Genomic DNA, 26,954 nt, shown 5'->3' with positions numbered 1-26,954 from the left:
CATATATAATGTGCCAGCCATCACTATGGTAACCCACTGGTCACATTTCCCTAACATTTTCACTAGGAAACTTGAAATATGGCACATAAAATGTGATTGTTATTTTTTTGGTTTAACTAAAAAAAACCATAGATGTAACTTTGCTAAGAATTCTTAGGAGCACACAAGGCATGATTGCTTGCCAAAGATTTATTTCATTTCATTGATGGAATAAAATTTACTCAGTGTGTTTAAAAATAGAATAATAGAAATTGATACATGGAAGATACCTTCAAGTTCAACTAGCATATCCACCTCATTTTACAGAGAAAGAAATGGAGGCCCAACCGAGGAAGTGAAGTGAGTTGGCCAATATAACATAATAGATTATACATCATGAAACATGTGAGAAAAAGCACTGAACTCTGAGTAATAAGATTATTGAATTTGGTAGTCAGAGGAAGTTTTAGAAGTTTTCTAGTCCAAATTCTACTCAAGCAAGAATTCCCTACATGGCATCCCCCAAAAGATACCATCTATTTTCTGTTTGAATAATGAGTAATTTCTGTTTCCAGTAATGAAGATCTCAGTATGTCCTAAAGCAATGTACTCCATTTTGAAGAGAAAGTGTTTCTTCATATCAAGCACTTTCTATAATTTTGTAACCCACCACACCTAGGTCTGATATTTGGGACACAGCAGAATAAATCTAATCACACTTCACAGCTACTATTCCCCTTCCCTCCTGCCAAGACTTTTCTTCTCCAGGCTAAACATCCATAGTTCCTTCAACAAATCATTATGTGTCCCACTTTGGTTACCTTCATTTCACTCCTATGACTGGAGCCAAATTAAAGAATGACCTGCCAAAAATGTGACTTTCAAAACAGAATATGTTGATTTATCCTATTTCCACCAGACGAAAGTACAGTAACACTATCATCTATATTATTTTGAATACTAAGCTTCAATGCAACCTAAGATCAAATGAATGAGGTTTCTAATGCGTATTTTTCAATAACTTTGATATTGCCTTTAAAGTTCTATCATAATGACACGTATTTTTGCCATAATTCACTATCAAGTCATGTTTCTGACCTATTCTACTTGTATGAAGTTGATTTCTGAATCCAGATATACAACTTAACATTTTTCTTTACTGTATTTAGACTAATATATTGACTCTATCTCCCAAAGTTATCCTCCACATATTTGAAAAACAGACTATTTATGCTTTCAGGCAATTTACTGATGGAAGAGAAGCTCGAAGGGTACCAAAGTCAAGTCAAATCAGTAATTAAGGACCTTCTATGTATCAGAGACTGTGCTAGAATCTTAGAAATAAGGCAAACCTAACAAAACAAACCCTCCCATACTCACATGGAACTTAGTCTAACAGGACATACAAAATGTAATCAACTGTACAAACCAAATATATAGAGAGTAATTTTGGAATTTTCTTGGGGGCGGGGAGAAGAACTGAATTTGAGGAGAAATGGTAAAGGCTTTTTGCAGATGGTGAGAATTTAGCTGAGACTTAAAGGAAGACAGAGAAGCCGAGAGTTGGCTATGAGGAAGGAGAGAGTTCTAGATGTGAGGGACAGCCAATGAAAATGTCCAGAGTTAGGAGATGATATGTCAAATGGGAAGATGAGTAGGAGGCTAGTGACACTAGATAGCGAAGTACATAGAGGGCAGTAAATTGTGAGAAGACAGAAAGGTAGGAAATGGACCAGGAAGAGCTTTAAAAGTCAAAAAAGAATTTTATATTCTGAAGACAATAAGGACATAGTTGGAGTTTATTGAAGGGGGAGATGGTTGAGATATTCAGATCTGTCTGTGCTTCAGCAAAATCAATTTGACAGCTGAGTAGAGAGTGGATTAGAGTAGGGAGACGCATTTGGCAGGGAGGCAAATCAACAGATTATTGCAATAGTCTGGTCTGAAGATAGCAGACATAACAGCAGCAGCTGCACTGGGGCAATGGTCCAAGGTTTTGGCCACTCCCTTGTCAGGTAGAGAAGGTGGGTCCCACCATATTATAACTGAAACCTAGAATAAAACAAATTAGGCATAAAATAAAATGGGGTTACACCAAGTCATTACTTGGCATTTAGCCTTTGACACTCAGAAAGAAAGAGAATGATATATCTGGAGGACTGAACTTGTCATGTCCTTTAGAGCATTAGTCTTGAATTCCTCCTCGCATAACTGTATTTCCACCTTCTCCTTCTATTTCCCTTCTTTCTCCAGCTCCTTACTGTAATGCTTATAAAAAGCATAAAAATAATCAGGCATGAAGAGATGAGCGTATGCACCAGGGTAGTGATGGCGTCAGAAGAGAGAAGGTGGCATTTATGAGAGATGAGACAAATATAGAGACAGCAGCATTTGACAAATTAATGTGTATCATGGGTAAGAGAGAATAAGCATTTGAACATCATAACTATGTTGTGAACCTGCATGACTGGAAGGAGGGTGGTATAATGGAAAATAATAAAGAAGTTAAAAGGAGGGCGGCATTTAGGGGAGAAAAATAATAATTCAGTTTTAGGTATGTCCTTAAGATGTCCAATTGGCAGCTAGAGATGTGAAACTTGAGGTCAGGAAAAAAGTCAAGTAAAACAATACACATAGAGATGGTAGTTGGATTTATCAGAGCTGATAATATAAAAGGAGAAGAGAAGAAAAGCCAGGAGAGAGCCTTGGGGGACACCCAGAATTAGTGGGCATGATTTGGATGATGATATGGCAAATAAGACCGAGAAATTATCAGACAGGTAAGAAAAGAGAGAGCACTGTCATCAAAACCTAGAGAAAAGAATGTATCAGGGAAAAGAGGCTGATCGACAGTGTGATTGAAAGTGTGATCATTGATAACTTTGGAGAAAGTATTTTTTTTAACAATGAGATCAGAACCATGCTATAAAATTAAAGATAGAGAAAGGGAAGTTGAGATACATATTGTAGATGACCTCAGTTTAACCATGAAAGGTATAAGACCTATAGGATGATAGCTAGCAAGCATGGATGGGTCACATGAGGGAGCTTTGAGACTAGGAGAGATATTGGCATATTTGTAGGTAGTAGAGAAGCAGTAAGTAGACAGGGAGTGATCAAAGGATGAGTGAGAGAGTAAGGATGATAGAGGACCAATCTAGTGGAGAAGACAGGGTAGAATAGGATCACTTGAGCATGTAGAGGAATTTGTCTTGCCAAAGAAAAGGGTCACCTGTATATGTGAAAGGGGTTAATGGAGGAGATTGTAGAGAAAGGCATCTGAATGATGTGAGGAAGAAGATGGAGCTCTTGAAAAACAGCATCAATTTTTTCAGTCAAATATGAGACAAAGTTATCAGCTAAGAGGACAGGTGTAGGGAGAGATATGAGAGGGATGAGGAGGGATGAAAAGCTTCTTAAAAGTCACTATGGTTAGTGGAATAGTGAATTAATTAGGTGTGAAAGGGTTGATTTTCTCAGGATGGACCTAAATTAAGATTATGTGACATAAATTGATAGTGGACACAGAATAGTTTTATGATTTTCTCCAGTTTCATTTAGGAGCAAATGCCATGAAAAGAGTCAGCTGATTGTGGGAATTGAGATGGGGGCTGGCAGGATAAGGAGGCAAGAGACTTAAAAGAAGAGGACAGTATAGAGTTATATTGATTTACCACGGGGTCAAGATGAGGAAAGGAAATGACTTTAGCCAATGCAGGAGTGACTGCCTATGAAAGAAATGATGATTCAGCGGATTGGAGGTTGCAGGAAAGATGAAGAAAAACATTTGGAGGTACAAGCAGTTAGAGGTGGAATAACATCAGAATGCGATCAGATAAAGGAATTTTAGAGTGCATGAACATGGAGGTGGAACACTTACGGTGGCAAGGTCAAGGACATGACCATTTCTATATGGGGAGTGAGATGGTGCAATGCCAGTCCTGGAGTCAGGAGGACCTGAGTTCAAGTGTGACCTCTAACATTTATGTGATGTGTGATCCCGGGCAAGTCACTTAATCTCCATTTGCCTTATTTTCTTCATCTGTAAAATGGGGATAATAATAGCACCTACCTTTCTATACAGTGCCTAGCATGTAACAAGTATTACATAAATATTAGCTATTATCATTGTAGTTGTTATTGCTATTGGCTGTAGTGGGATAAAGGAGTAAGGTCATGAAAAATGAACAGCTGTGAAGAATTGTGAGGTTTGCTTGTTTGAGGGAATATTGTTGTGCATGCTGAGATTCCTTGGTATGAGGACAGGAGTTCTGGCAGAGGAAAATATGGTAAACCATATATTGTACTCATTAAGGAAGAAATGAGAGTAACCAGGTGTTTGGGAGACAACAGCCAATAGAATCTTGATTGGATGATATATAAAAATTGAATGAACTTCGGAGGAGGAAAGGTTACTGAGTGATGGTTAGTCTGGAAGGAGAAGAAGGAGAGCCTGAAAGTGATATTAGGGAAGAAACATTTAAACTCTCCCACTCTGACCAATAAGATTACACATGTGAATCAATATGCAAATCTTAAAGAGCTTCAAATTATTATTACCAAATTAGCTTTACCACCTTGTGACTGTGGTTCTAAGCTTCCTTGCCTCTAAAACAGAAATTGAACCAGATGACCCCTAAGCTCCCTTGCAGTTCTAACCATTTCTATTTCTATGATTCTTTATGATCAAAATGGAAGTAGAACACAGGTCCCCAGATTCGCATTCAAGTGCTCCTTCCATTACTTGAGTGCATCTCCTTTCATAAGACAAAAGCAAATCCTCAACTTTGTGTTTTGAAGCAAATTGGATTCCCAACAACTGATAGATGTCCTTAGATCTTTGTGTATTCAGAGAACTATAGCAAAATAAATCATTAATTAGCAATGTGGCATTGCTAATCAGTCACATGCAGAAGAACAAAAACAAGCTTTTGCTGGATAGTTCTGAAGAGTGGAAAAGGAATGAAAAAAGTTACAGAGAAGGCTTTAGACACCAATAGTCTCATACAGAATTCAATTTGTAAATTTTTTTTCTTTTCAAATTTATTTTTAATGAAAGAATGTGTTAAGAAGATAGTTGATAAAGGTCAGTTCAGCACTGCATATTCTGTGTTAAATGAGCTTGAGAAATAACATAGCTGATTGAAAGAGCATTGTATTGGTTGCTAACAGGCCTGTACTTTAAAGTCTTAACTTTGTTACTACTCTACTAAACTCTGTAACCTTGGGCAAATGATTTCACTTCTCAGCCCTTTGTTTCCCTCCTGCGTAAAGATCAACAAGATCTTTAAGTATAGCTTCAAATTTCTGTGATTTAAGTTTCCAATTTCAGTTTTAACCACGAGCTGGACAATATAAAAATATCGGCTAAAGACATGGAATCATAAGGTTATTTCACTCAGTGTATTGACATGATCACAGTTTCACTGTAAATTCGAACTGCAGCACAGCCCAGCAATTACATATTTTTCCTTTTCTAACCCATCTCTTTTTCCTTCAGAAATGAACACTTGGTGGATTGATGCCCGTTAAGATGCTCATGGTTTTGTCATATAAGGACAATTAGTCCTATCTTGTGTGGAAAACAATTCAGATATATTCACTTATTCAAATCTTATTTTTCTTTATTCAGTCCTTAAACAACACTTACACGATCTCTGCTTACCCTAAACAACAGATTCTTAACTGATTTGGGGATGTTACGGAACCCTTCTTAGAATAATGTTTTTAAATCTATAATAAGATACACATGATTGCAAAAGAAACCTATTGTATATATGTATACATATGTATATGTATACATGTATACACATGTATACATATATAATGAATTTATCCAACATCAATTAAAAACCCCTACAAAACTATGGGTCATCCCGGTGGCACAGTGGATAAAGCACCAGGTCTGGAATCAAGAAGATTCCCGTTCAAATCTGGCCTTAGACATTTATTAGCTGTGTGACCCTGTGCAAGTCACTTAACCCTGTTTGCCTCAGTTTCCTCATGTGTAAAATGAACTGGAGAAACTAATCCAAACTCTACCAGTATCTTTGCCATGAAAACCCTAAATGGGGTTATGAAGAGTTGGGCATGGTTGAAACAGCTGGACAACACCAACAACAACAAAACTTTGATTACTAGACTTGGAGAAGAACCAAAATGCCAAAGCATTTCTTTCTCCTTTCCAAACTAAAAAGTACTATATAAATGTGAGCTATTAATTTCAAGTTGTTGCTACTGTTTTTAATCAATGTCACCATTAGTAAATAATTGAATAGGAAAAATAAGAAGCTAAAATCATCATAAATTAATGTAAATATTCTGTTTATAGTTTTAGCATGTCCTTAGCCTTATAATGTTTTTATATTACATTACTAATGTTGAAACCTAAAAAAGCAGAGGGGAAGAGAGTGGAACAGAGAGGGAGGAAGAAGAAGAGAACAAATCTTTCATGATTATCAGTGCCACTAAAATGGTTGCTTTTAGCAGCAACAAAATTGGTCATTAAATTGAATTAGGAGGCATTAGCAACTCAGAAAAGAATTGCTTATTTTTCCCCATCTGTTTCTCTATATTAGCAAAGATATATTAGTCTTCTAAACTATAGTCAGTGGTAGTTATGCAAATCTCTTTCAAGTGAGATTGTTTTTCTATATGAACAGTTCTGCTCTAATATATTGGAATAAAAATGAATTCACATGTAGCAATATCCATATTCAAAACACAACTAAATGTGGGAATTCGCCAAGGATCTGTCCTGAGTCCTCTCCTCTTCTCCCTCTATTCTATTGGCTCCCATGGATTAAATTATTGTCTCCATGTGTGTGATTTCCAGTTTTACTTATGTATCATCACTCTCACTACTGAACTACAGTTATATATTACCCATCTCCTTTTGGACATCTTGAACTAGATGTACTATCTGCATCCCAAATGTGACATGGCCAAAACAGAACTCACATTTCTTCAAAACCTTTCCCTCTTCCCAACTTTCCTATTACTGTCTGAGTCTAAACTCTTTTCCCAGGCACCCAGACTGAACCTTTGTGTCATCCTTAGTTCCTGACTCAAACTCACCCCAATAATACAATCTGTTTTTAATTCCTGCTTTTTCTTTCCTCCTTCATCATTTCACTCACATAGGTCCTATTCTCTCTGCTCACACAATCACAACCTTGACCAGGCTTTGATTACCTCGTGGCTGTACTATGACAGTAACCTTTTGGTTGCCTCAAATCTTTCCCTGCTATGGTCTATCTGTCATTAAGATGCCAAAATGATTTTCCTAAAGTGTAAGTCTAACCACATCATCAATAAACCCCAGTGGCTCCCTGTTACTTTCACGATCAAATTTAAAATCCTCTTTTCAGCTTTTAAAGCCTTTCACAACCTGTCTCCATTCTGCCTTTCCAATGTTCCATCATACTCCACTCTGTATACAAGTCAGCCAAATTAGCCTTTTCTTTTTCTCTTTTACCACCCAATACTGCAGTTCCTGACTGTGTATATGCAATGTCTGTCCCCCATGCCTGCTATGCTCCTCCGTTTTGAAGATGTGCATTTCTGGAGAAATTTTCTGTATAATCAGTTTCCCACAACAGTGAAATCGCGAATTTAGACTGAATAGAAACCAAAAATATACTTGTATAAATGTATATACATACATTTCTATATTTTTATACATACATGCATAAATGTGTAGGTATATACACATATGTGTACACACATATAACACAGATATTATATGTACATATTTATGCATATATATGTAGGTAGGTATAATGTTTGTGAAAACACTGGAGTGTAGGATATCTAGAGTGAAATCCATATACCATTTGGTAACGAAAATTTGCAGGGTAAATTTAGATTTACTAGGAACAAAGAAAACCTCGGAAGGGAATATAGCTTTCTCAAATTAAAAACTTAAAAGCCAAGAGCTGTGTTTAAGCATTAAAGTTGTTTAGAAAACACATTCCTACTTACAGAAGGAAAAAAGAAAACACTTTAGGGAAACCTTTAAAAAATGAAAGCAGCTGTTAAACTTGTAAGTTTGACGATATACTCAATCACAGTAATCTCTGGAATTTGACGTAAGTGCTAATGGCGGGGTGGAACACCCTCATAATTTAAGCTGGTTTTCATTAGAGATGTCAAGAATAACTTTTTAAAAATATTAAAGATGAAGACATTGAGACTTGAGACAAAGTGCCAAAGTTCAAATGGTCAAGGTGTAAGGGAACTTAGAGTTCATTTAGTCCAACAAACTTATCTTGCCAATAAGGAAAAAGAAATGCAGAATTTTGAGCTGATGTTGTGATGATCATGGGACAACAGGATCATATATCTAGGAAACAAATGACCCTCAAAGTGCATGAAGTGCCAAGCTCTAAATTTACAAGGTTTATGTTGGTAGTAAGGAGCAGAACTGGGAATTCTAACAATGGACCCGCCCAAGATAACACAAGTATTTATTAGCAAAGCTCAGATGGAGGGTCAGCTCTCTTGACCAATGACTATCATCTCTCCCCATTCACATTTTTGTTTTTCCTTCTGAACCACCCTGTTTCCTAGCCACAAACTACTGTTTCTTATTTCTGTGCAAAACTTGAAACTCCTTAAGAAAAATAAAACCCCCTATTACTTCAGCTATCTCGGATTTATTTATAAGACATAATGTAGCTCTTTCAGTTTTAAAAGTTCAGTATTGACTAAAATAGATTCACAACTCATAATGACTCAAGGGATAACTGTAGACCTTTTCATTGATTGTGGCACTTTTTTCTTTTTTTTTCCTAATGCAATGTGAACAGTTTAATTCTTTCAACCTCTTCAGAGAACAATATCATTAACATGAGCCTTTATCATAAATAGCCCACTCAAATGATGAGTCAAATGTGATGGGGGTTTTCACAGGGCCATATGTGCTCCGTGGCTTTACAAAGATATTACTGCAGTTTGAAAGAATCAAGCTGCTTTCTTACCCCAACAAACCAATTTAGGAGTTAGAAAGGGCTTTGGAGGTTATTGAATGATTGCCTCATAGGATTTTTATGAAGAAAGAAGTACATAAGTGAACCATTTTCCCGATTATTACCAATTCATTCTACATAAATAAGGAAACTAGATGATACAATGGATAAAAAAATGTTGGACTCAGAGGCAGGAAGGCCTGAGTTCAAATTCTGCCTCAGTCACTTATCATTGTGAAAACCAGGGAAAGGAACTTCACTGCTCCATGCCTTAGTTTCCTCATCTGCTAAATGAGCTGATAAGACTTAGTGGTCTCCAGTATCCATTCTCTCTTCTAGATTTATGATCCTTTTATTCCCTGTGGGAATCTTTTCTGAAGGATATAGAGTGTCCCAGAAGTCTTTGTGCAGTTTTAAACTATTAAAGCCTGAAACTGAATGAAGATTTTTAGGACACCTCATACTTGATAGGTTATCAGTAGTTCTTAAGTGGTAGGTAGTGCACTATCTTTTCATATATTCCATTTTACTACTAGACAATTATAATTACTAAAGCAGCTTTTTCCCCCTAAAAGCTCCTATATATCCACCCTCATAGCCTCTAATTATTTTACTTATGCCTCTGCGCCTACATAGGGTGTCTGATTTTCACTCCATATGGCAAGCTCTAAATTCATTGCAAACAGGATCTGTGTTCCATTTTAAGTTTTATCTTAAAGATAGGAAAATTGGCTTTTGTCCCTTCTTTGAAGAAATGATGGATTAGAAATGTTGACTATGGAATAGTCATGGAAGAGTCATAGGATAATTAATGGAATAGTCAGGCTTGGCTAATGTTTTGGTTAGTTTCACTAAACTATTTTTTCCTATTTATTTTTCATTCTTTATTGTGAGGGATGATCTGGGTTTATGACAAAGGAAGGCTATTTTATAAAATAAAGATGACATAAGAATCAATAAAAACAAACTAAAAAACATATAGGCACATCTAAAGAAAAATGTCTTCTCTTTAGAATAAATAATAATAAATAATAATAAATAAATTTTCTGGTTTCCTGGATATCCTCTACTGTCTAAATGTCTCTTAACTTATATTCAAATTTTTAGTAAAACATACAAATGAATCTAAATCTCATCATTATGAAAATGGCCTCAACAAAGCAGATCACAACTCATACTCCAGAAGCATGTGATTCCTAACTCTCTCTCCATCCCTGACTGTTCACTTTAAATCTAGTGATTTCATTTCTATAGGGAAATTCTAGTGATGGATTCCCTCTGACAGTAATAAAACAGGACCTGGTCCAACTTAATGTTCTAGGGAGTTGCTTGGGGGCACTGAGAGCTTTTGTCCAAGGTCACACAGTCAGTGTATGAGAAAGGCAGCACTTTAATCTAGATCTTCCTGAATTTGAAGTATACTTTCTGTCCACTATGTCATGTTGTACATGTTAGGGATAGAGATAGAGGCAACATCTGTGGTTTCACCTGTACTAGGAAATCCTAGAGGATGAAACTCCCTAAACCATATAAGTCAGCACTTTCTCTGCAAATTTGAATCCTCGAGAGAGTTATCTAGAATCCAAATAAAGTTCATCAATAAGTATTTCCTAAATTTAGTTTAATTTGACCAGAATATGGTAGTAAAATAAGATTTAGACCTAAAAGGAAAATTTGAAATAATCTATTCAAATTCATATGTTTTATAGATGGAGATACTGAGGCTTCTAGGGGTAAGTGACTTATTCAAGGTCATGCAAGTGGTAAGGGGCAGAGCAAGGATTTAAATCCAGCTTATCTGACTCCAAATCCAGAGTATTTTCTATATTACAGCATGCAGCCTCCCATTAGAAAGCAATTATATTATAAACATAAGATTATGTGTTTAGACAGAAGGAACCCTCGAGACCATTGAGTTCAACCACACCTTTTGCTGATGAGGAAACTGAGACAGTTAAATGTTAAGTGACTTGCCAAGAAGACATAATTAGTCAGTGCCTGAGTAGGGTCTTTGTGATTCTAAGAGTAGTGGTCTATCCTCTAAGCCTTACTGCTAATACATTACCTGTCTAGTTTGTTCTGGGAGCTTTGCTTCTGACAATGAAGTCCAAAAGCATCAAGATGGTACAAGGGAAAGAGCACCTACTCCAGAGATGGAGGACATGCTTATGCACTCTGTGAAGTTCTTTATTGCTTGAATGATTGACTTTGGGTCAGTCACTTTACCTCCTTAGGGCTCAGTTTCCTCATTTATAAAAATGCATCATTTGAATTCCTATGTTTCCTTTCAACTCTTAATCTGCAATCTTGAGTTTTAATTTCTATTCTTAAATTTGGTTAGAGGAAATAGAAAGTTTGCATTATTTATCCAATGTTATAGTTAGGGAGTGGCCCTAACTGTAGCAAACTGCATTTGACCCATTTGACCTTGACTCAGAATATGTTACTTTTGGTTTAAGGTTTTAAAATGTAAAATAATTATTTGCAAATGATATTTTGCAAATCTCTCGCAAATTTAGCTTATTTCTTCTCCTACCTTAGAACTTTGGCTCAATCTCCAAATAAAATATATGCAACATTTCCCTATTAATATTCTTATTACCTTCCCAGCTTCGAGTGATCCAATAGAAACACAAACTTGTATTATAGTTTAGGTACATTTACTAGAAGAATTAGAAATAGAAATTTTCTTTTCTTTTCGCTTTTATTCCAGTGGGGTAGGGATTGGGTTGGAGAGAAAATAGAATTACACACACAGACACACACACACACACACACACACACACACACATTTTTTAATGGAGAGGTGAGGATTGCCATAGATTTGAAGCTTGGCATGTACTTTTAGGTCAGATCATTGTGTTATTAATTATATCTTATTAGTTTTACTTAAGTGTTTTACTTTGTGATAGGAGACCTCTTGTGAAGTGGGAGGAATTTGTAAATGTTTGTAATGTAAAAGCAAAACACATCAATAAATCTTTTTAAAAATATAGAACAAACTATTGAGACTTCCCAAATGATTGCTCACAATTCTGGCAAAAGAATCAGCTACCAGCAAGCCTACCTTCTAGCAGCCCTGTGTTAATGGCTAAGTGCTGGCGGTTGTGCTTCCCGAGAGAACTGACCATGTGGTCTGGATTTCTCCCAAAGGAAGCAGCCTTCTGGAAGTTGTTGGCAAAAGAGGATAATTAGTCATTCTTCGATTCTTGCTGCCACCCATGCCATATTAATATGCAAGGGGGAAAGGATGATCTTTATCCCACAAAACAAGTGAGAAACATTGCATGTAGTTCACTCTTTTACATTTTAAAAACTCTGGTGGAGTTGCTCCTTCTCCACTGACATTCCCATAAACTCTTTTTGTATATAAAGACATGTTCCAACCCTGCTTCTTCTTTTGATGCACTCAGAGAAGTCCCTGATCTTCCCAGAGCCCCCAGAAGTCAAGGATCCTACTCCCCCAGACACTGAAGAAGTATATCATGAGTTGCCTATAGACAAGGGTAACCTTTACACATTGCACACAGTATGTCACTCTTCTGCTTAATCCCATGTGATACTCTTTTTTGCTCTGTCCCCAGTTGCAATCAGCTATGTGTTATAGTTCATTTTTTAAAGCACTCCCATTCAGTGAAATATTTTATAATTGTTGGTCTTTTCTTTTCAACTGCAGATACTTCCTCTCAGTACTCTAGTTTGGCTTTTTATATTAGGCAATTCCAGAAGAACCACAGAACACCAAAATTCTACCTATCTAAGCATGGGTTAATTGCATATGGTACTTTAGAGTTGACAAAGTTCTACACTATAGCATTTGATCACCTGATCAAATATTTGAATTTAATGTCTGAGTTTTCCTTTCCAGAGAGTTTCCTTAAGCAAAATTTACAGACATTTTTCAAACCCAATTAGGGATCAGAACATGCTGTTGACTTTGTTTATGCTTGAAGCCAAGCGTCATAAAAAAGAACAGTATTTCTGATGAGGATGCCATAGGTAAGACTAAAGAGAATTGACTCCTCTGCTTGGAGCAAGGTTGAGAAGTGATATGTTTCCTAGTGCTCTGGAACTTTCTCACCTGTGACCTTCTCATCCTGGAACATCCCCTTGTCCTACATCTCTCATTGGTGAGCTCCTCCCTTTTGGAGACAGGCTCAGGTCAGACTCCCTTCCTTCTTCTCCTGGTTTTGCTCCTGATGCTCAATATTTCACTACCATATCCTGGCATGGGAACCTACTCCTACTCCTTCTCAGCTTTATTTAAGTGCTATTTTCTCATATAAGAATGCATTTTTTTTGAGGCCAGGAACTATCTTCCTCTTTGCTTATCTTTTGATCCCCAGCTCTTAGAAGAGTATTTGGCAATAGTAAGTGCTTAATAAATGCTTGTTGAATGGCTGACTAATCTATATTATTTTGGACAAGCCCTGCTTATTCAATTAGTTAAGGTGAGCCATACAAAGAGTCAAACTATTGAGGGTTATTGATTTTAAAGTTAGTATTATCCCTGTCTTACTAACTAATTCAAACTACTTCACATTTTTATTTTTTTTGGCAGGGCAGTTGGGGTTAAGTGACTTGCCCAAGGTCACCCAGGTAGTACATGTGTCAAATTGTTGGAGGCTGGATTTGAACTCAGGTCCTCCTGACTCCAGGGTCAGTGTTCTACTCACTGGGCCACCTAACTGCCCCTACTTCACATTTTTAGGTAAATATATTCTATCAAATGGGATTTCAAGCTGTTATTCTATTAAGGCCAATTTTTTAGAACTCAAATAAGGATACTATTAATTTCCCTTTTTATGATTACACAATATTTTTCTGTTACAAGGAGCTATCAATTTCTTTTATTTTTAAGTTTTCTTACCTGCATCTCTGATTTTCTCTTTTCTAAAAGCACAACTTTCACAATAACTATTGGCAGTACTTGTAAAAAGGGGAGGGTGTAACTTTGACTTCAGACCAGAGGTAAGCATTAAAAATGGATATTCATTAGAATAGTGGGCAGAAGCATGAAATTAACCCATAGAATCATTTCTAGCCATTTAAGGAATTAGCTAATTAAAACAGTAATCCAATCATTTTCTATTTCACATTAAAATTCTACCATTCCACCAAACACAATCAAACAAATGGCACAGAATTGTACCCAAATATTAGGAGAGCAAGGTGTAAATGAATGCTCAACTTTGGAATGGTCCACTATCTTTACTCTCAGAAGTGACTTTATCACATTTAGTAACTGAAGTTACTCAATATACACATGAAATGGAATAAGAAATCTGATGTCTGTCACATTAGGGTATCTCTACAATTTCTCAGTAAAAATTAATAGTCTTGGGAGAGCACAGTGATTCTTTATACTTTAAGTGCATCACTTTCTTCATGGAGAAACTCTTTCTGAAGGTAAATGGCCTCTGTCTCCAGAGACAAGATATTTGGGGACTCTAGTATTACAATCCATTTTAATTTGTGCATTTGATCTTGATGTAGGTATTAGAGTCACTCTGGGCTTTCATCCTTTAAGTAAAAGATGTGTCTTTCCTGTTGAAATACTATGAATATGCTATCCACAGACCATCAGGTGCTGCAGATTTTTCTTTTAAAAGAAATCTGATTGTGAATGATCATAATGCTGGACTCCTCTGAGAGACCATTTAGAGCAAGTTCCTTTTTTATTTAATGTTCCTTCTGATGAGGGCACAGTCTCTGGGAACCCCCTTGAATCTGGAATACAGTCTCTGGGAGCCCCCTTGAACTCTCCTTGAAACTTCCAACTAGATCTGGCCTTCCCCTAAGGCCATAAGACTTACATTATCATTAGGTCCAAATATCCACCTAGCATAACCCACCCTTAAACCTGCAAAATATCTATACCCTAGCCCAGTTACCCTAGCTCAGATAGATTGAATCTGGCCTGCTTGTGAAAACAGACATCACAAAGGGTGGAATTTCTTAAGACAACCCGTTAAGGTGAATCCCTAATAAACTTTGTCTTTTCCCTTGGCTGAGAAGGCTTGAGTCAAATTCTTTTGGCAGGACTTGGTGTGTCGGTATTTTGGGGTCTCAATCACCCCTAGAAACATATGGCTTCCTACCACATCACTTATATTTAACCTCTTCACTTCCTTCATAGAAGTAAGGTCTTCTGATTGCTTCTTTCAGGATCAAGGATTAGAATATATAAGCAATATAATCAGTTCCATCTCCTCCCTTTATTCCCTTGCTGTTACAACAAAAAAACTCTCACCAATACAACTTTTATTTCTTAACTGCCCATTATGTCCCAAGAATTGTGCTAGACTTTGGTAGAGATGTAAAGTGCAACATTATCATTTGCTTATGAAGAAAAACTGTGGCTATGATAGGAAGGCCTTCAGAAAGAGGAGGTGTTTATCTTTTTGAGGAGAATGGTAGTACTGAAAGCAAGTTAGATTACATGTTACATGTACGTGTTACAGAAACTTAAGACCAGAAAAAGGATGAGTAGAGAATAACAAATGGAACATAGAAGGATCATACTTGTAACCACAACATCTAAAAAGAGCAAGAGGAAGACCTCCAGAACATTGGGTACATCCTATATGAAGAACTTATCTCTCTACAGTCTGACTCCAAGCCTTATCATTCAAAGAAAATTAGCAATGATCTCTCTCCAATGTTATCAATGATCTATTAATTATGAAATATAATGGTTTTTCATCATTTTCATCATCCTCAGCCTCTGTGTAGCCTTTGAACTCTCAGTCACACTTTCTTCTCCTTGATAAATTCTTTCTCTAGGTTTTCATGATTCTGCTCTCTCCTTGGTTCTCCTCTTACCTGTCTGACTGCTTCTTCTCAGTCTCCTTTGCTGGATTTTCATTCAGGTCTTTCCCTCTAGCCATGGGGGTCTCCCAGGGCTCTTTTCCTATACCTTCTATTCTTCTATTTCTATACTATTCCTTTTGGTGATTACATCTACTCCCATGTGTTCAATTATTTTTGTGCTAATGATTCCTGGATATCCTTATCCAGGCCTAGACTTTTAGTCTCACATTTGTAACATTTGAACAGAATGTTTCATAGTCATCTTTAATTTAGTATGGCCCAAATTGAGCTTATGTTTCCCACAATCTGTCCTTTCTTCCTAACCCTTCTATTACTTTCAAGGTTACTGCCATCCTCCAAGGCACCCAGGCTCACAACCTAATTATTGTTTTGAATTTTTCACTTTCTCACCACCTACCCTGACAACTCATATCCAATTAATTGCCAAATCTGATCAATTCTACTTTGTAATATCTCTTGAATTTCTCCTCTGACAGTGACACTGGCCTGGTTCAGGCCTGCAAATTCCTATCTCCTCTCACCCAGATTATTGCAATAGTTGCTTAGTTGGTCCCCTGACTTCAAGTCTCTTCTGACTCCAATCCATCCACTCAGCTGTTAAATTGGTTTTTCTGAGGCTCAGGTTTAACCATGCCACCATCATTTAATGCAATCCAACAGCTTTCCATCACCTCCAGCATCAAATATGAAATCCATTGCTTGGCATTTATAATCCTTCATAATCTTGCTCTTTCCCAAGTTTCCAGTTTTGTTACAATTTACTCCTCTCCATGAATTGCACAATCCAATGATATTGGACTCTTTTTTGTTCCTTGAACAAGTGATTTCCATCTATGGACTATGGGCATTTTCAATGGTTCTTCCTCCTTCCTAGAAATCTGTTCTTCCTCATCTCTACGTCCAGATTTCCCTATCTTCCCTCAAAGCTGAGCTAAAATCTCACCTTCTACAATCAGCCTTTGCCAGACCCAAACCCAATGCTGTCATCTATTTATCCTGACAGTATCTGGGTTGTAGATAGGTGTTTGCATATGTCCTCCATTTCACTGTGAGATGCTCGAAAGCAAAGAATTTTCCTTTTTTTTTTTTTGCTTCTCTTGGTGTCCCTATATACCCTGACACATAGTAGGTGATAAATTCACGTTTTTTGTCTTGCTATTGATGACATATGGAAAAGATATGGACAAGAACTAAATGAAATAAGAAGGATAGAGGTTTGCAGTATACGCCAGTAAAGGGAACCCATGAGATCATGGATTCATTTAAGTATTAGAGAATTTCTATTCAAGGGTCACTTTTCTGCCATGTCACATTCTTGCAGCCATTTGTGAGAATTTGTATACTTTGACTAGCACCTTTGGGTCCCATTATTTCATCTTCTGGATTGGCCCTGAATGCCAGAAAGTAATATTTAGAAATGAACAGTATAATTTCATATTTACCTTAAGACTTGCTATACTGCTCTGACTAAATTTCTGTTAACCAGGAACTTATTCAGTAACCCTACATATACTCAGTTATTCAGAGCTACATATTTATGACAGCAACATTATGGGCTACATCTTTGAATAACTAAATTACTTTCACTCTGCTAATGGAAATAGCTCAATACTATATTCCTAAATTCATCTGGTCTTCTCACACATCTACTATTATATTTGCAGAAACTCAGGCAATGACTGTATGAATCAACACAAACTACTACTGGGAAAAAATTAAACTGCTCTCTGAGTTAATGATGGTTAGAGTACTATCAGCTCAGTGGATTTAGTTTCCTCTGATGACAACACATCAAAAGCATCACTTATGCAAATGAATTAAATACAACTCTCTAACAACCTTCAGGTAAACAAAATTCAGGAAGCTCCTATTAGAAAATGTTACACATTTCTATCTTATTTCATTAACATATAAAATGGTGAGTCCTTTCATATCCAGCAACCACTCGTGTTTCTAGTCATTTCTGGCTGATTGTTTTAAATGCTTTACTTTACTGCATACTTTTGATAAAGATCATTTTGGTGAATATAAATCTAGGATAGCCATGGCAGGTTCTAATGAATCACACAATAGTATTTAATAACTAGATTCCAACTTCTTATTATAAGATATGATACAAACCACTTACTCAATGCACACATGATGATATCAATAGCCTTAAAACCACATTACCCAAATCCCAATAGTGATTCTCTCTAGGGAATTAGAATAACTTTATTCAGCTTGGATTTTTATTGCTTCACGTTTTAGACTGATATAAAACATATCACATATTCTCACATGCAATAAGTATTGTGCTATGGATAGTCACATTTTCTTTCCTGCTTTTTCTTTCTGAATAAAAAGTCTTGTGCTATCTTACCAGAAGTTGTCTTCACCACCTCAGTCGTATTTCTTAGTCCAACAAATGAAAATTGATAAAGCCTCCAAGACCTTGTGTCTCCTACTTCAACAGAGCTGCGCTTCCATTGATAAACAATTTCTTCCTGTGGGTAGCCATCTTCCATGCAATGAAAGGGAGGTTTATAATGATTATTTACAGCACTTATAGTATGCTTAAAAGAAACAAATCTTGTGATTATAAAACACCATTTTAAAGTTTTCAAAGATTTTAAAAGTTTATATCATTTGACATTCACAAATTTGTGTAAATTCTATGATGTCAGTGTCTAGTTTGTTTGGGTATTTGTGAAAAAAGCTCTGTACACAGGAGTCACTTAATAAATATTTGCTAAATTGACTTTCTTAAAGATAGAGGTAGTTATCATAATTACAATACTGAGCCTTGTCAAAGTTAAATGATTTGTTCAATACTAGACAGCAAAGTGACACATGTGAGATAAAAGTTTAGCGTTTATGACTTTGAACTCTGTCATTTTTCCACGTGTATAATTAGCTCTTTTTTATTTTTCTTTATTTTATCTTTTACTTATAATACAGATAAAACATATCATGAAATCATCACTGTCATTTCACTTTCCTAAGACTCTGAGAAAAATCATGATTTCTGAAGAACTAATTGTCCAGAGTGAATTGTCTCATCTTACAGAGTTTTTTTTTAATCTGGTCTTTTGGCCATTTTCTATCTTCCACATGACCCTATGTAACAACAATGTTGCTAGTCGCTATTGGGGCTGTGTAAGACCAGTAACACCATCATGCAGAAGGGCTGCTAACAAAGACTCTTTGATCTGCTTTTTTTTTTTTTTTTTTTTTTGCTTTTTGGCAGGGCAATTGGGGTTAAGTGACTTGCCCAAGGTCACACAGCTAGTACATGTGTCAAGTGTCTGAGGCCGGATTTGAACTCAGGTCCTCCTGACTCCAGGGCCGGTGCTCTACTCACTGCGCCACCTAGCTGCCCCATTTGATCTGCTTTTCTAAGGAAAGCAACTTTAAGGGATTAACAATCTTAGTTTAATTAAATATACATATATCATTCACTTAGTTGGGGGGAAAAGATCAGCCTCCTGAACTTTAGGGCAAATACAAACAGAAATTACAAGCATACATAATAAACAGAGCAAATAACACAATCCAGTCTATCCATAACAATACATAGTTATCAGAGAAGCACCAGCATCTGGGTTTCAAAGTTGAGGTGGGGGGTGCTATTACAACGGCTTGCCCAGAGTCTTATCACTGACACTCTTTCAATGAGTGTGCCCCTAAAAGTCAAATGCCTACCTTCCAGTCCATATATCCTGCTCAGGACCCTGAGGGTTGGGGCCAACTTAGCATTTTAGGTGTGGGAAAGCTCCTCAACCACCAGCACCACATCATATACAAATCAATGACTCTCCAATGCCCCAGTGCTGAGAAGCATTCCAAGACAAAAGATTCCACTTTTCTTGCCCCATTCAAACAAAGGTCAGACTCATTAAAGGCATTTGACAGCCTTAGCATCCCAAAAGAGAACAGCAAAAAATCCTTCCCTGATTACCATTACACCCTACCAGAGAATGCAAGAAGGAGATAAAGTGGAGGAGAGAAATCAGTTCAATGTTGTTAGGTGAAAATTGATTGCAAAAATCAGAATGAACGGGAAATTATTTACATATAAGCTGAATTGGGCAACATTATTTTAGAGAAAGCATAGTTTTGAGTTAACACTACAATGACAGAAAAAAAAAAAACTTTAGAGAATGAAGAACCCATAACTCAAATATATAATGAAGAGTAAACCTTAAATTTCTGTTCTATTCTGGTTAAGAATAATAGCTTTCTTACATCACCCACATGTAAATTGTGACAAAAGATCTATGATTTAAGGCAGTAATAGGCTTTATATTTGTTATTAAATTAATCAAATCTCTGGCTGTGTTGATGGAAACAACAGGCAAAAATGCAAATTTATACAATTGCATGGTGACAATATTTCTTTTTGATTTCTTGATCTGTCGGTGGATGAAGATTTATCTTTCGAAAGCTTTAAGGAGATGTACTATCCAATGTTTTAATAGCAGGAAACTGTGTTTACTAAATGCAAGTTAGATGAATGTTGTGTTTCCCATACTACCTCTAAAACTCTGCATGACCAGTTAATATCAAGAATCCTAGAATTATCCCTGATAGGTTTTAAAAGAATTTATGATCTAGCAGTGAATCATATTTCCAAGAACACAATGTTTAATTTTCCATTGAGTCCTACATTCTGATTGTTCAATATGCCAACCAAAGTTCATTGATTAGAGGACTGATACCAAAAAAAATTGTGGTCTAACATTTCTAACCTATGAAATTCAATTCATTAAATATTAAGTGACTACTATGTGTCAGGCACTATTCTAAGGCACTGGGGATACAGAGACAAAAATGAAATCACCTCTGCCCTTAAGGAACTTTCATACCAGTTGGTATTGGTGGAATAAAGCAAGTACACAGATAAGTAAATACAACACATATACAAGATAATATAAGGAGGGAAAATGCATAAATAATGAGGGAAAAGGAAAGGACTTATGGGAGGTGGGTTGTATATTAGCTATGGCAAAAGACTTTAAGGATTCTCTAAGACAGATTTTGAAATTTACTTTTAGATATACCATTCTATACAGTTCAAGAAATGTCTGTTCTCATTGCAGTTGGCTAAAAAGTAAACCAGAGCCTTAATGGAAAACATAATTAAAATCTAGTGAAGGGAACTCTTAATTCCTTTACAAAATTTTTCTTTTTTCTTTCATGGGAATTCCAGGGTCAGATGCTACATGGGGCATTGATTTTCGAAATGTGTTACAACAATTGTGAAGAATCAGATGTGGCTAAAAACTTTAGTTTTTCCCAATGCAGTTTAATTTTAAAAAACTAGACTTCTAAGAGGCAGAAATTATTGTTGTTATTGTTTTAATAAACTAGGCTAGCTGGCAAATATGAATTGATATAGGAGAACATAATAACTGAATTTATAATTTATGAAAATTGAATTATGGAATTTCAAAGTTAGAAGAGAAATCAAAAGTTAGATAGTTCAATGTCTATTGGAAGCATGAGTTTCTTCTTCCAACTTCCCTTCTTGGTGGTAGTCATTGAGATTTTGATCTTAAGAGAACAAACACATTTCAAGTACTATACCGCACTCATTGTTAATATGCAAATTAAGTCTCATATATTAGTACCTCCAGTTGTGGAAAGCTTTTAAGCTGTGAATTTCCAGTTCTACTTTGTTTGATACCCCCTGCCATTTTGGAAGAGCTCTAGTCATAAGAATATTTTTTAAAAAAATCTTATTTAACCTGAAATAAAATTTTGGTCCCATTTCTATAGCACAAATATGGATCACTAGAATTTTAAAATAATTTTAATCCAAATAGCTAGTATTTATCCCTTTTTATATTAACAGAGGAAATGACAATGGGGACATTTAAAGGGATGCATTACTTACAGCTGGAGAATTCCAGGGGGCAGGAATGTTCATCCATTGGGAAGTTATGCAGCTGTAACTGGCACTCAGCATCTATTGTCAGCCTATGGAAAGAAAATGTCTATGTTTAAATTAGTCAAAATAAGAACTTATTAAAATTTCTACTGAGTTGACAGGCAGCCATGGACCTAGGAGAGTAAATCTCTTGTGAACAGACCAGAATGAAATTTGAAAGGAAAAATAATGTCCACCATAAGAATTATTGAACACAGAATTAAATTTCTCATTTATAGAACCCAAACAGTAAAATTTCACCTATTTCAAACCAATAATTCAGAATTTCTGATCCTTTAACCAAGCATTAGAAATTATTTTTCCCCAGTCTATTAATTGTTGGTAAATTAATGTAGGGAAAGATGGCAGGAGAGCATAATTAGCCTCCTTAACAGAACAAATAGATTCCAAGTACTTTTGCACACTCATTGATTATATGCAAATAAGGTCCAACTTATTAATTAATGAGAACCTTCTATTTGGAATCCCATTGTTATTAATAAGCACAAGTCAATTAAAAGTACTTTTAAAAGTTGGTTTGCTTTTAAAATCTGCAAATCAAACTCCTTTAGTGACTCCCAGTTAGTGAAGTGTTAATGTACCCAGGAAAGAGAGCCTATTTGCAAGTTGTGGACTGTTTCCTTTCTTTAACAAAATCTCATTAATGCCACACTAAGATAACATTTCACCAATTATGACATTTCATCCTTAATTTAGCTTAATCTGCTGGCAACTAAAAGGGAAACATCCAAAGGGAAAAGGATAAACCAGCAAAAAAAGAAAGAATTGAAGGAAGCATAAACCTACCCCTGTAGGTAGTTTCATTCAAGCCTTAGTTGACAGGTGCCTAGGAGTAACATTTTAGTGACTGTCCTTTTACTTAATGACATCAGTACTACTAATGATTGATAAGCAGGGACAAATTAATGCCAGAGAAATAATATGAGATATTGTCCTCTGAAGATAATGCTAGCTGGGCTTCAGATAGTGAAACTAATTTAATATTTCAAAAGCTCTGCACTATTTTTTGATATATCAGACAGATTTTCATCTCCAGTAGATTTTAATTACAATTATGTGTCTCTTATCTAATACTGAAATGTATTGCTTAATGAATATAAAATAGCTATCAATTATCCTCTTTATAAATGAGATTATTTTTTCTAATGCCTACAAGATCAATGTGACTAAGATTTGAGAGTCACTTTTAAGGGACTGTATTTTAAATAATATTAAATAATATATATTATTTTATATTTGCACAAAATATACAATCTAATTTGAGTGGTAGTGATTTTGTAAATGCTATACCAAGATCTTAGAAAATAAACAAATTTGAAAGAACACTCGTCTAATATTCCATAGTCTTAGGTGTTATCTAGTGCCTGCCATTTATTGCATTAGAATGGATACAAAATAATTGAGGTATTTGAGATTCAACTACTCTTACTTGTCAAATTAACTAATACAGGAAATTCTATGAATGCATGTAAATATGTGACAGTAATTATACAGAAAAATTATATGGGGATGACTTATGCAGGAAACTTTTAAAACTATTTTTAATCTAAATAATCTATGGTAGATAATTCATAAGTTAACTCATCTATCCTTCATGTATTTTCAAAAGCCACATATACTTGGAACCTAATTAACTAACCAAGTCAATGGAGAAAATAACCAGTCGAATTTCACATTTGGCATTGTGAAGACCATGAATAAAATGAAGTTAAAGGGAATTTTTCCATCATTTTTCAACCAGCCATGTTAGTTGTATAGATGTAGTCAAGGTTACAGATACTTCAGTATTCAAAAATGTCTCTGTAGTAATGGTTTCCATTGAAACCAAGGCATTTTAAAGCACATCAACTATTAATTGATCCAATAGATGACTTATACAGTCCACAGTTTCCTACTTCTCAATTAGTGAAACTCATAAAATGATAAGAATCTAGAAAGGATACATATGCTGTTAATAGCAGAAAGGCAACAATAAATGCCTTCAGGGCATGACAGAACATCCTACTATTAATTTACATAAGGATTGCTGCCAACAATCCTCTTAAAATTAGGATATCTACAGGAACTTGTCAAAACTGGATCAGGGTAAGGGGGACTCATTTTACAAGGTTAGAATGCTTTGATGTCAACCTGAAATTTGGCAAAATTTCCCATTGTGCCTTTAAGTGCTGAGAATAATATTCTGTCCCCTTTTGCTTAATGTTACCCAAACCTTTAACAGAAGAAAAAGCACCTGAGTGTGTATAGCACACGGCCATCATTCCAGATTCTTAGCATGCGATTAGGCGTCGTGATCCAATGGGCATCAGCTTTTTTGGAGTTCCGGAAAAAAGTGTCTGGGATCCAAATCTTCCCAACCATGTTGCTATTGAGCCTGAGGACCTTTATGGTACTGTTAAATTTCAGGCGTCTGTCGTACCAGGTTTGCGCAAAAAAAATGTCAATTGTGTACTCCTGTTGTTTTAAAGACAAACATGAAGTCAGCCAGTTTAAGATCATCAGAAGGATATTTTGACATCATCTTTCCTCCAGCTTACTGAATTTAGAAGGAGGATGAAATTACTTTTTTTTTGGCCTGGTTAACTGATTTAAACTGCAATGAAAATTTGCTTTTTGGCCTTGAGCAACAAAGAAACATTCCCTAAGATCAATAAAAAGGCTTCTACTACAAAGAGACATTAGTAAGCGGATTATTCCACAAGAATCCAGCACTAATGTGCACCAGCCAATTTCATATCCTATGTTGCTAGATAAAGCTCAAAATTCTCCTTAAAGTAACAGTGTCACCTTTAGATCCACGTAAGTTTTTTTCCAAAAAACTTGAGAAATGAACCCAATCAAAGTCCTATGCACATACTACTCACCTTTTCTCAAAATCTTACCAATTGAAAGGTGCCTTCTTGTGGATTCCCTGTCTTTAACTTAGACTATTCTACATGTAGTTCAGCATTACAGACCTTGTGAAAAAGGGGGATATGGATATCAGAAAGACTACTGGCTGGATTTGGAATTATAAGAGTGAGATTCTGTTCTCATCAGTAGGTAGCTATGAGATTTTTAGCACAGATGTAAGAGCAGCTATCATCTATAAGAGCATCTATCAATCTAGAGTATGCCATATATTTAGAAAAGCAAGTAGGCCAATTTGGCTGTGATGAAGAAGGCATGATAGAGCTAACATTTTGTCATACATAGAAAATCCATTTTTCACTATGTATTTTATTATGCATGTAACTTTTATTTAAACATCAAATGACATAAATCACTGGAAAAAATAGTTATTGGAGGGAAGTTGCAATTTCAGAGATAAACATTCACTCATTTTGCTTTGTTACACATGTACAAACTATAGAAATGAGAATCAAACTTGTTTTCTATAATCCTTTATCAACTCTTTGCCACTTGTCTCATAGTAAAATTTAAGGCATTACATTGTATAATCTAGAATCAGGTATTTCTGATATCAATAATAGACAACATGGCATACAAGCTTTTGTGTTTTATCCTATAGCCTTACAAATATATGTAATCAGAGTTATCTTTTAGGGAATCCAGTACCTTATTTATATTTATTATATCTTACTGTTGCTGATCCATCTACAGCATTTGTTGAGAAATTTCCAACTTGAAGCTAACTAGTTCTTCACCATTTCTAAAAGTAGCTTAATATTCAGTCAAAAATGAAATTTCCTTTGCATTACGCAGCACAGTGTCTTGAAAACAAGTCACTCAAGAAATATTTTTGAAAGTGAGAGAATTTTAGATAATTACAAAGCCTAAACATAAAACCAAGATGGTTTTTAAAATATTCAGTTTTTGAAGTTAACATGTTAATATCACCAAAGAATAGCCCTAATATTTAAAACTCACCATATTAATAGCATTCACTGGTCCAATGCTATTCACATACATGTCAGTGTGAATTAATGTTGGTTTTACTGTGAAGAAAACAAAAAAAAATTGCATGAATAAGTAAAAGTCACAAATACTGATGTTATTATATGGCTTGGCTTTGGCTTATTAATTGAATCATTTTCAACTAAAATGATAAGAATATATCTTTAACTTGAATCAATGAATAAACAAGATAAACATTTACATAAATGTAACTTTCACAAAAAGCCCCTTTGCAAATTGCCAATATTGCACATATATTTGATTGTTCCTCTCAATTTTTGATTTGTTTAAAATACACAGCTTGGGAAATATTTTTCTTTCCTGGATTTCTTACATTCTTCTTTAGCTATGATTCTACGCTCAACACGAGAAGGAAATTTGTTCAGCATAACTTCCATGGAAGTTAAAGATTAATAACTACTTCACATCATTAGAACTGGAGTTATAACTATAGAGTATATTATAGAGGAACAGTTAAATGAGTTGACGAGGGATAGATTTCATCCACATCCACTGCTTTAACTAGCTTTGCTACATCTCTGCCTGTCTGCTACTAATTCTTCTCATCTGTAAATCAACAAGTATTAAACTCAATGGTCACTAAAGCTTTGTTTTTCTTTTTTTGGATTGAGACATGATATCATTAATATAGAAAACTCTCTACATAAATTCGTGTCTGATGATTGGAAACTTGATTTTAACTTACAGTCTTAGTGTTTCCTGTGAGACATGGAGTTTCTTGCACAAGGTCCCACAGCTGGAATTTTTCATATGATATGAATTCAACGACATACTAATTTCAACAAGAGACTCTTATCCTTTTTACCATGCTGCCTCTCAAGGTTCTACAAATCTGAAAAATTCTATGGTTCTTTCCATACAGCTCTGACCAATATAATTCATGTTGCCTAATGATATAGTGGCAGCTACAATTCTTTCTATAATATTAGAGTACCATATGAAAAACATACCACTTTGTGAGAGGATACTGGCATTGGGCATTTGTAGAATAGTCTCCACATCCTAATTCATGGCTCTATTTCCATTTAAAATTAAACATTATAAGTGTGTGCTGGAGCCAGTTCTAACCAAATTTGAAGAACATATTTTGAAAACTTTCAATGTGAGTATTTGCTACAAATAAGGGCTTAATTTATTGCTTTGGTGACTGTGTAGACTCAGGAAAGTGTTGATAATTCATATCAAACTTAAAAGAGAGTAAGCATACATTTCCCCCCCTTCCTGCTCCCGAGAGAGCTTATTTTTTAACCTTTACCAACACAGTCCTGAATGGTACTATCAAAATTTTATTTTGCTTGAGCTCAGCAGCAGTACAGTAGAAG

General features: G+C 35.5%; 1 protein-coding gene across 1 annotated transcript in view; it reads right to left on the bottom strand.

Annotated features, from left to right (window-relative positions):
* GABRG2 (gamma-aminobutyric acid type A receptor subunit gamma2) overlaps window positions 1–26,954 on the bottom strand; it is a 142,959-nt gene that overhangs the window by 70,637 nt on the left and 45,368 nt on the right. Inside the window, exons 3-6 of the mRNA XM_036752193.1 lie at window positions 25,585–25,652; window positions 23,948–24,168; window positions 21,661–21,743; window positions 18,145–18,282 (exon numbers count right to left, since the gene is read on the bottom strand). Coding sequence (XP_036608088.1) covers window positions 18,145–18,282; window positions 21,661–21,743; window positions 23,948–24,168; window positions 25,585–25,652 — 510 coding nt within the window. The remainder of the gene's footprint in view (window positions 1–18,144; window positions 18,283–21,660; window positions 21,744–23,947; window positions 24,169–25,584; window positions 25,653–26,954) is intronic.

The sequence above is a fragment of the Trichosurus vulpecula genome, chromosome 3 (assembly GCF_011100635.1).
Source record: "Trichosurus vulpecula isolate mTriVul1 chromosome 3, mTriVul1.pri, whole genome shotgun sequence".
NCBI lineage: Eukaryota > Metazoa > Chordata > Mammalia > Diprotodontia > Phalangeridae > Trichosurus > Trichosurus vulpecula.
This window is presented reverse-complemented; position numbering and strand designations above follow the sequence as displayed.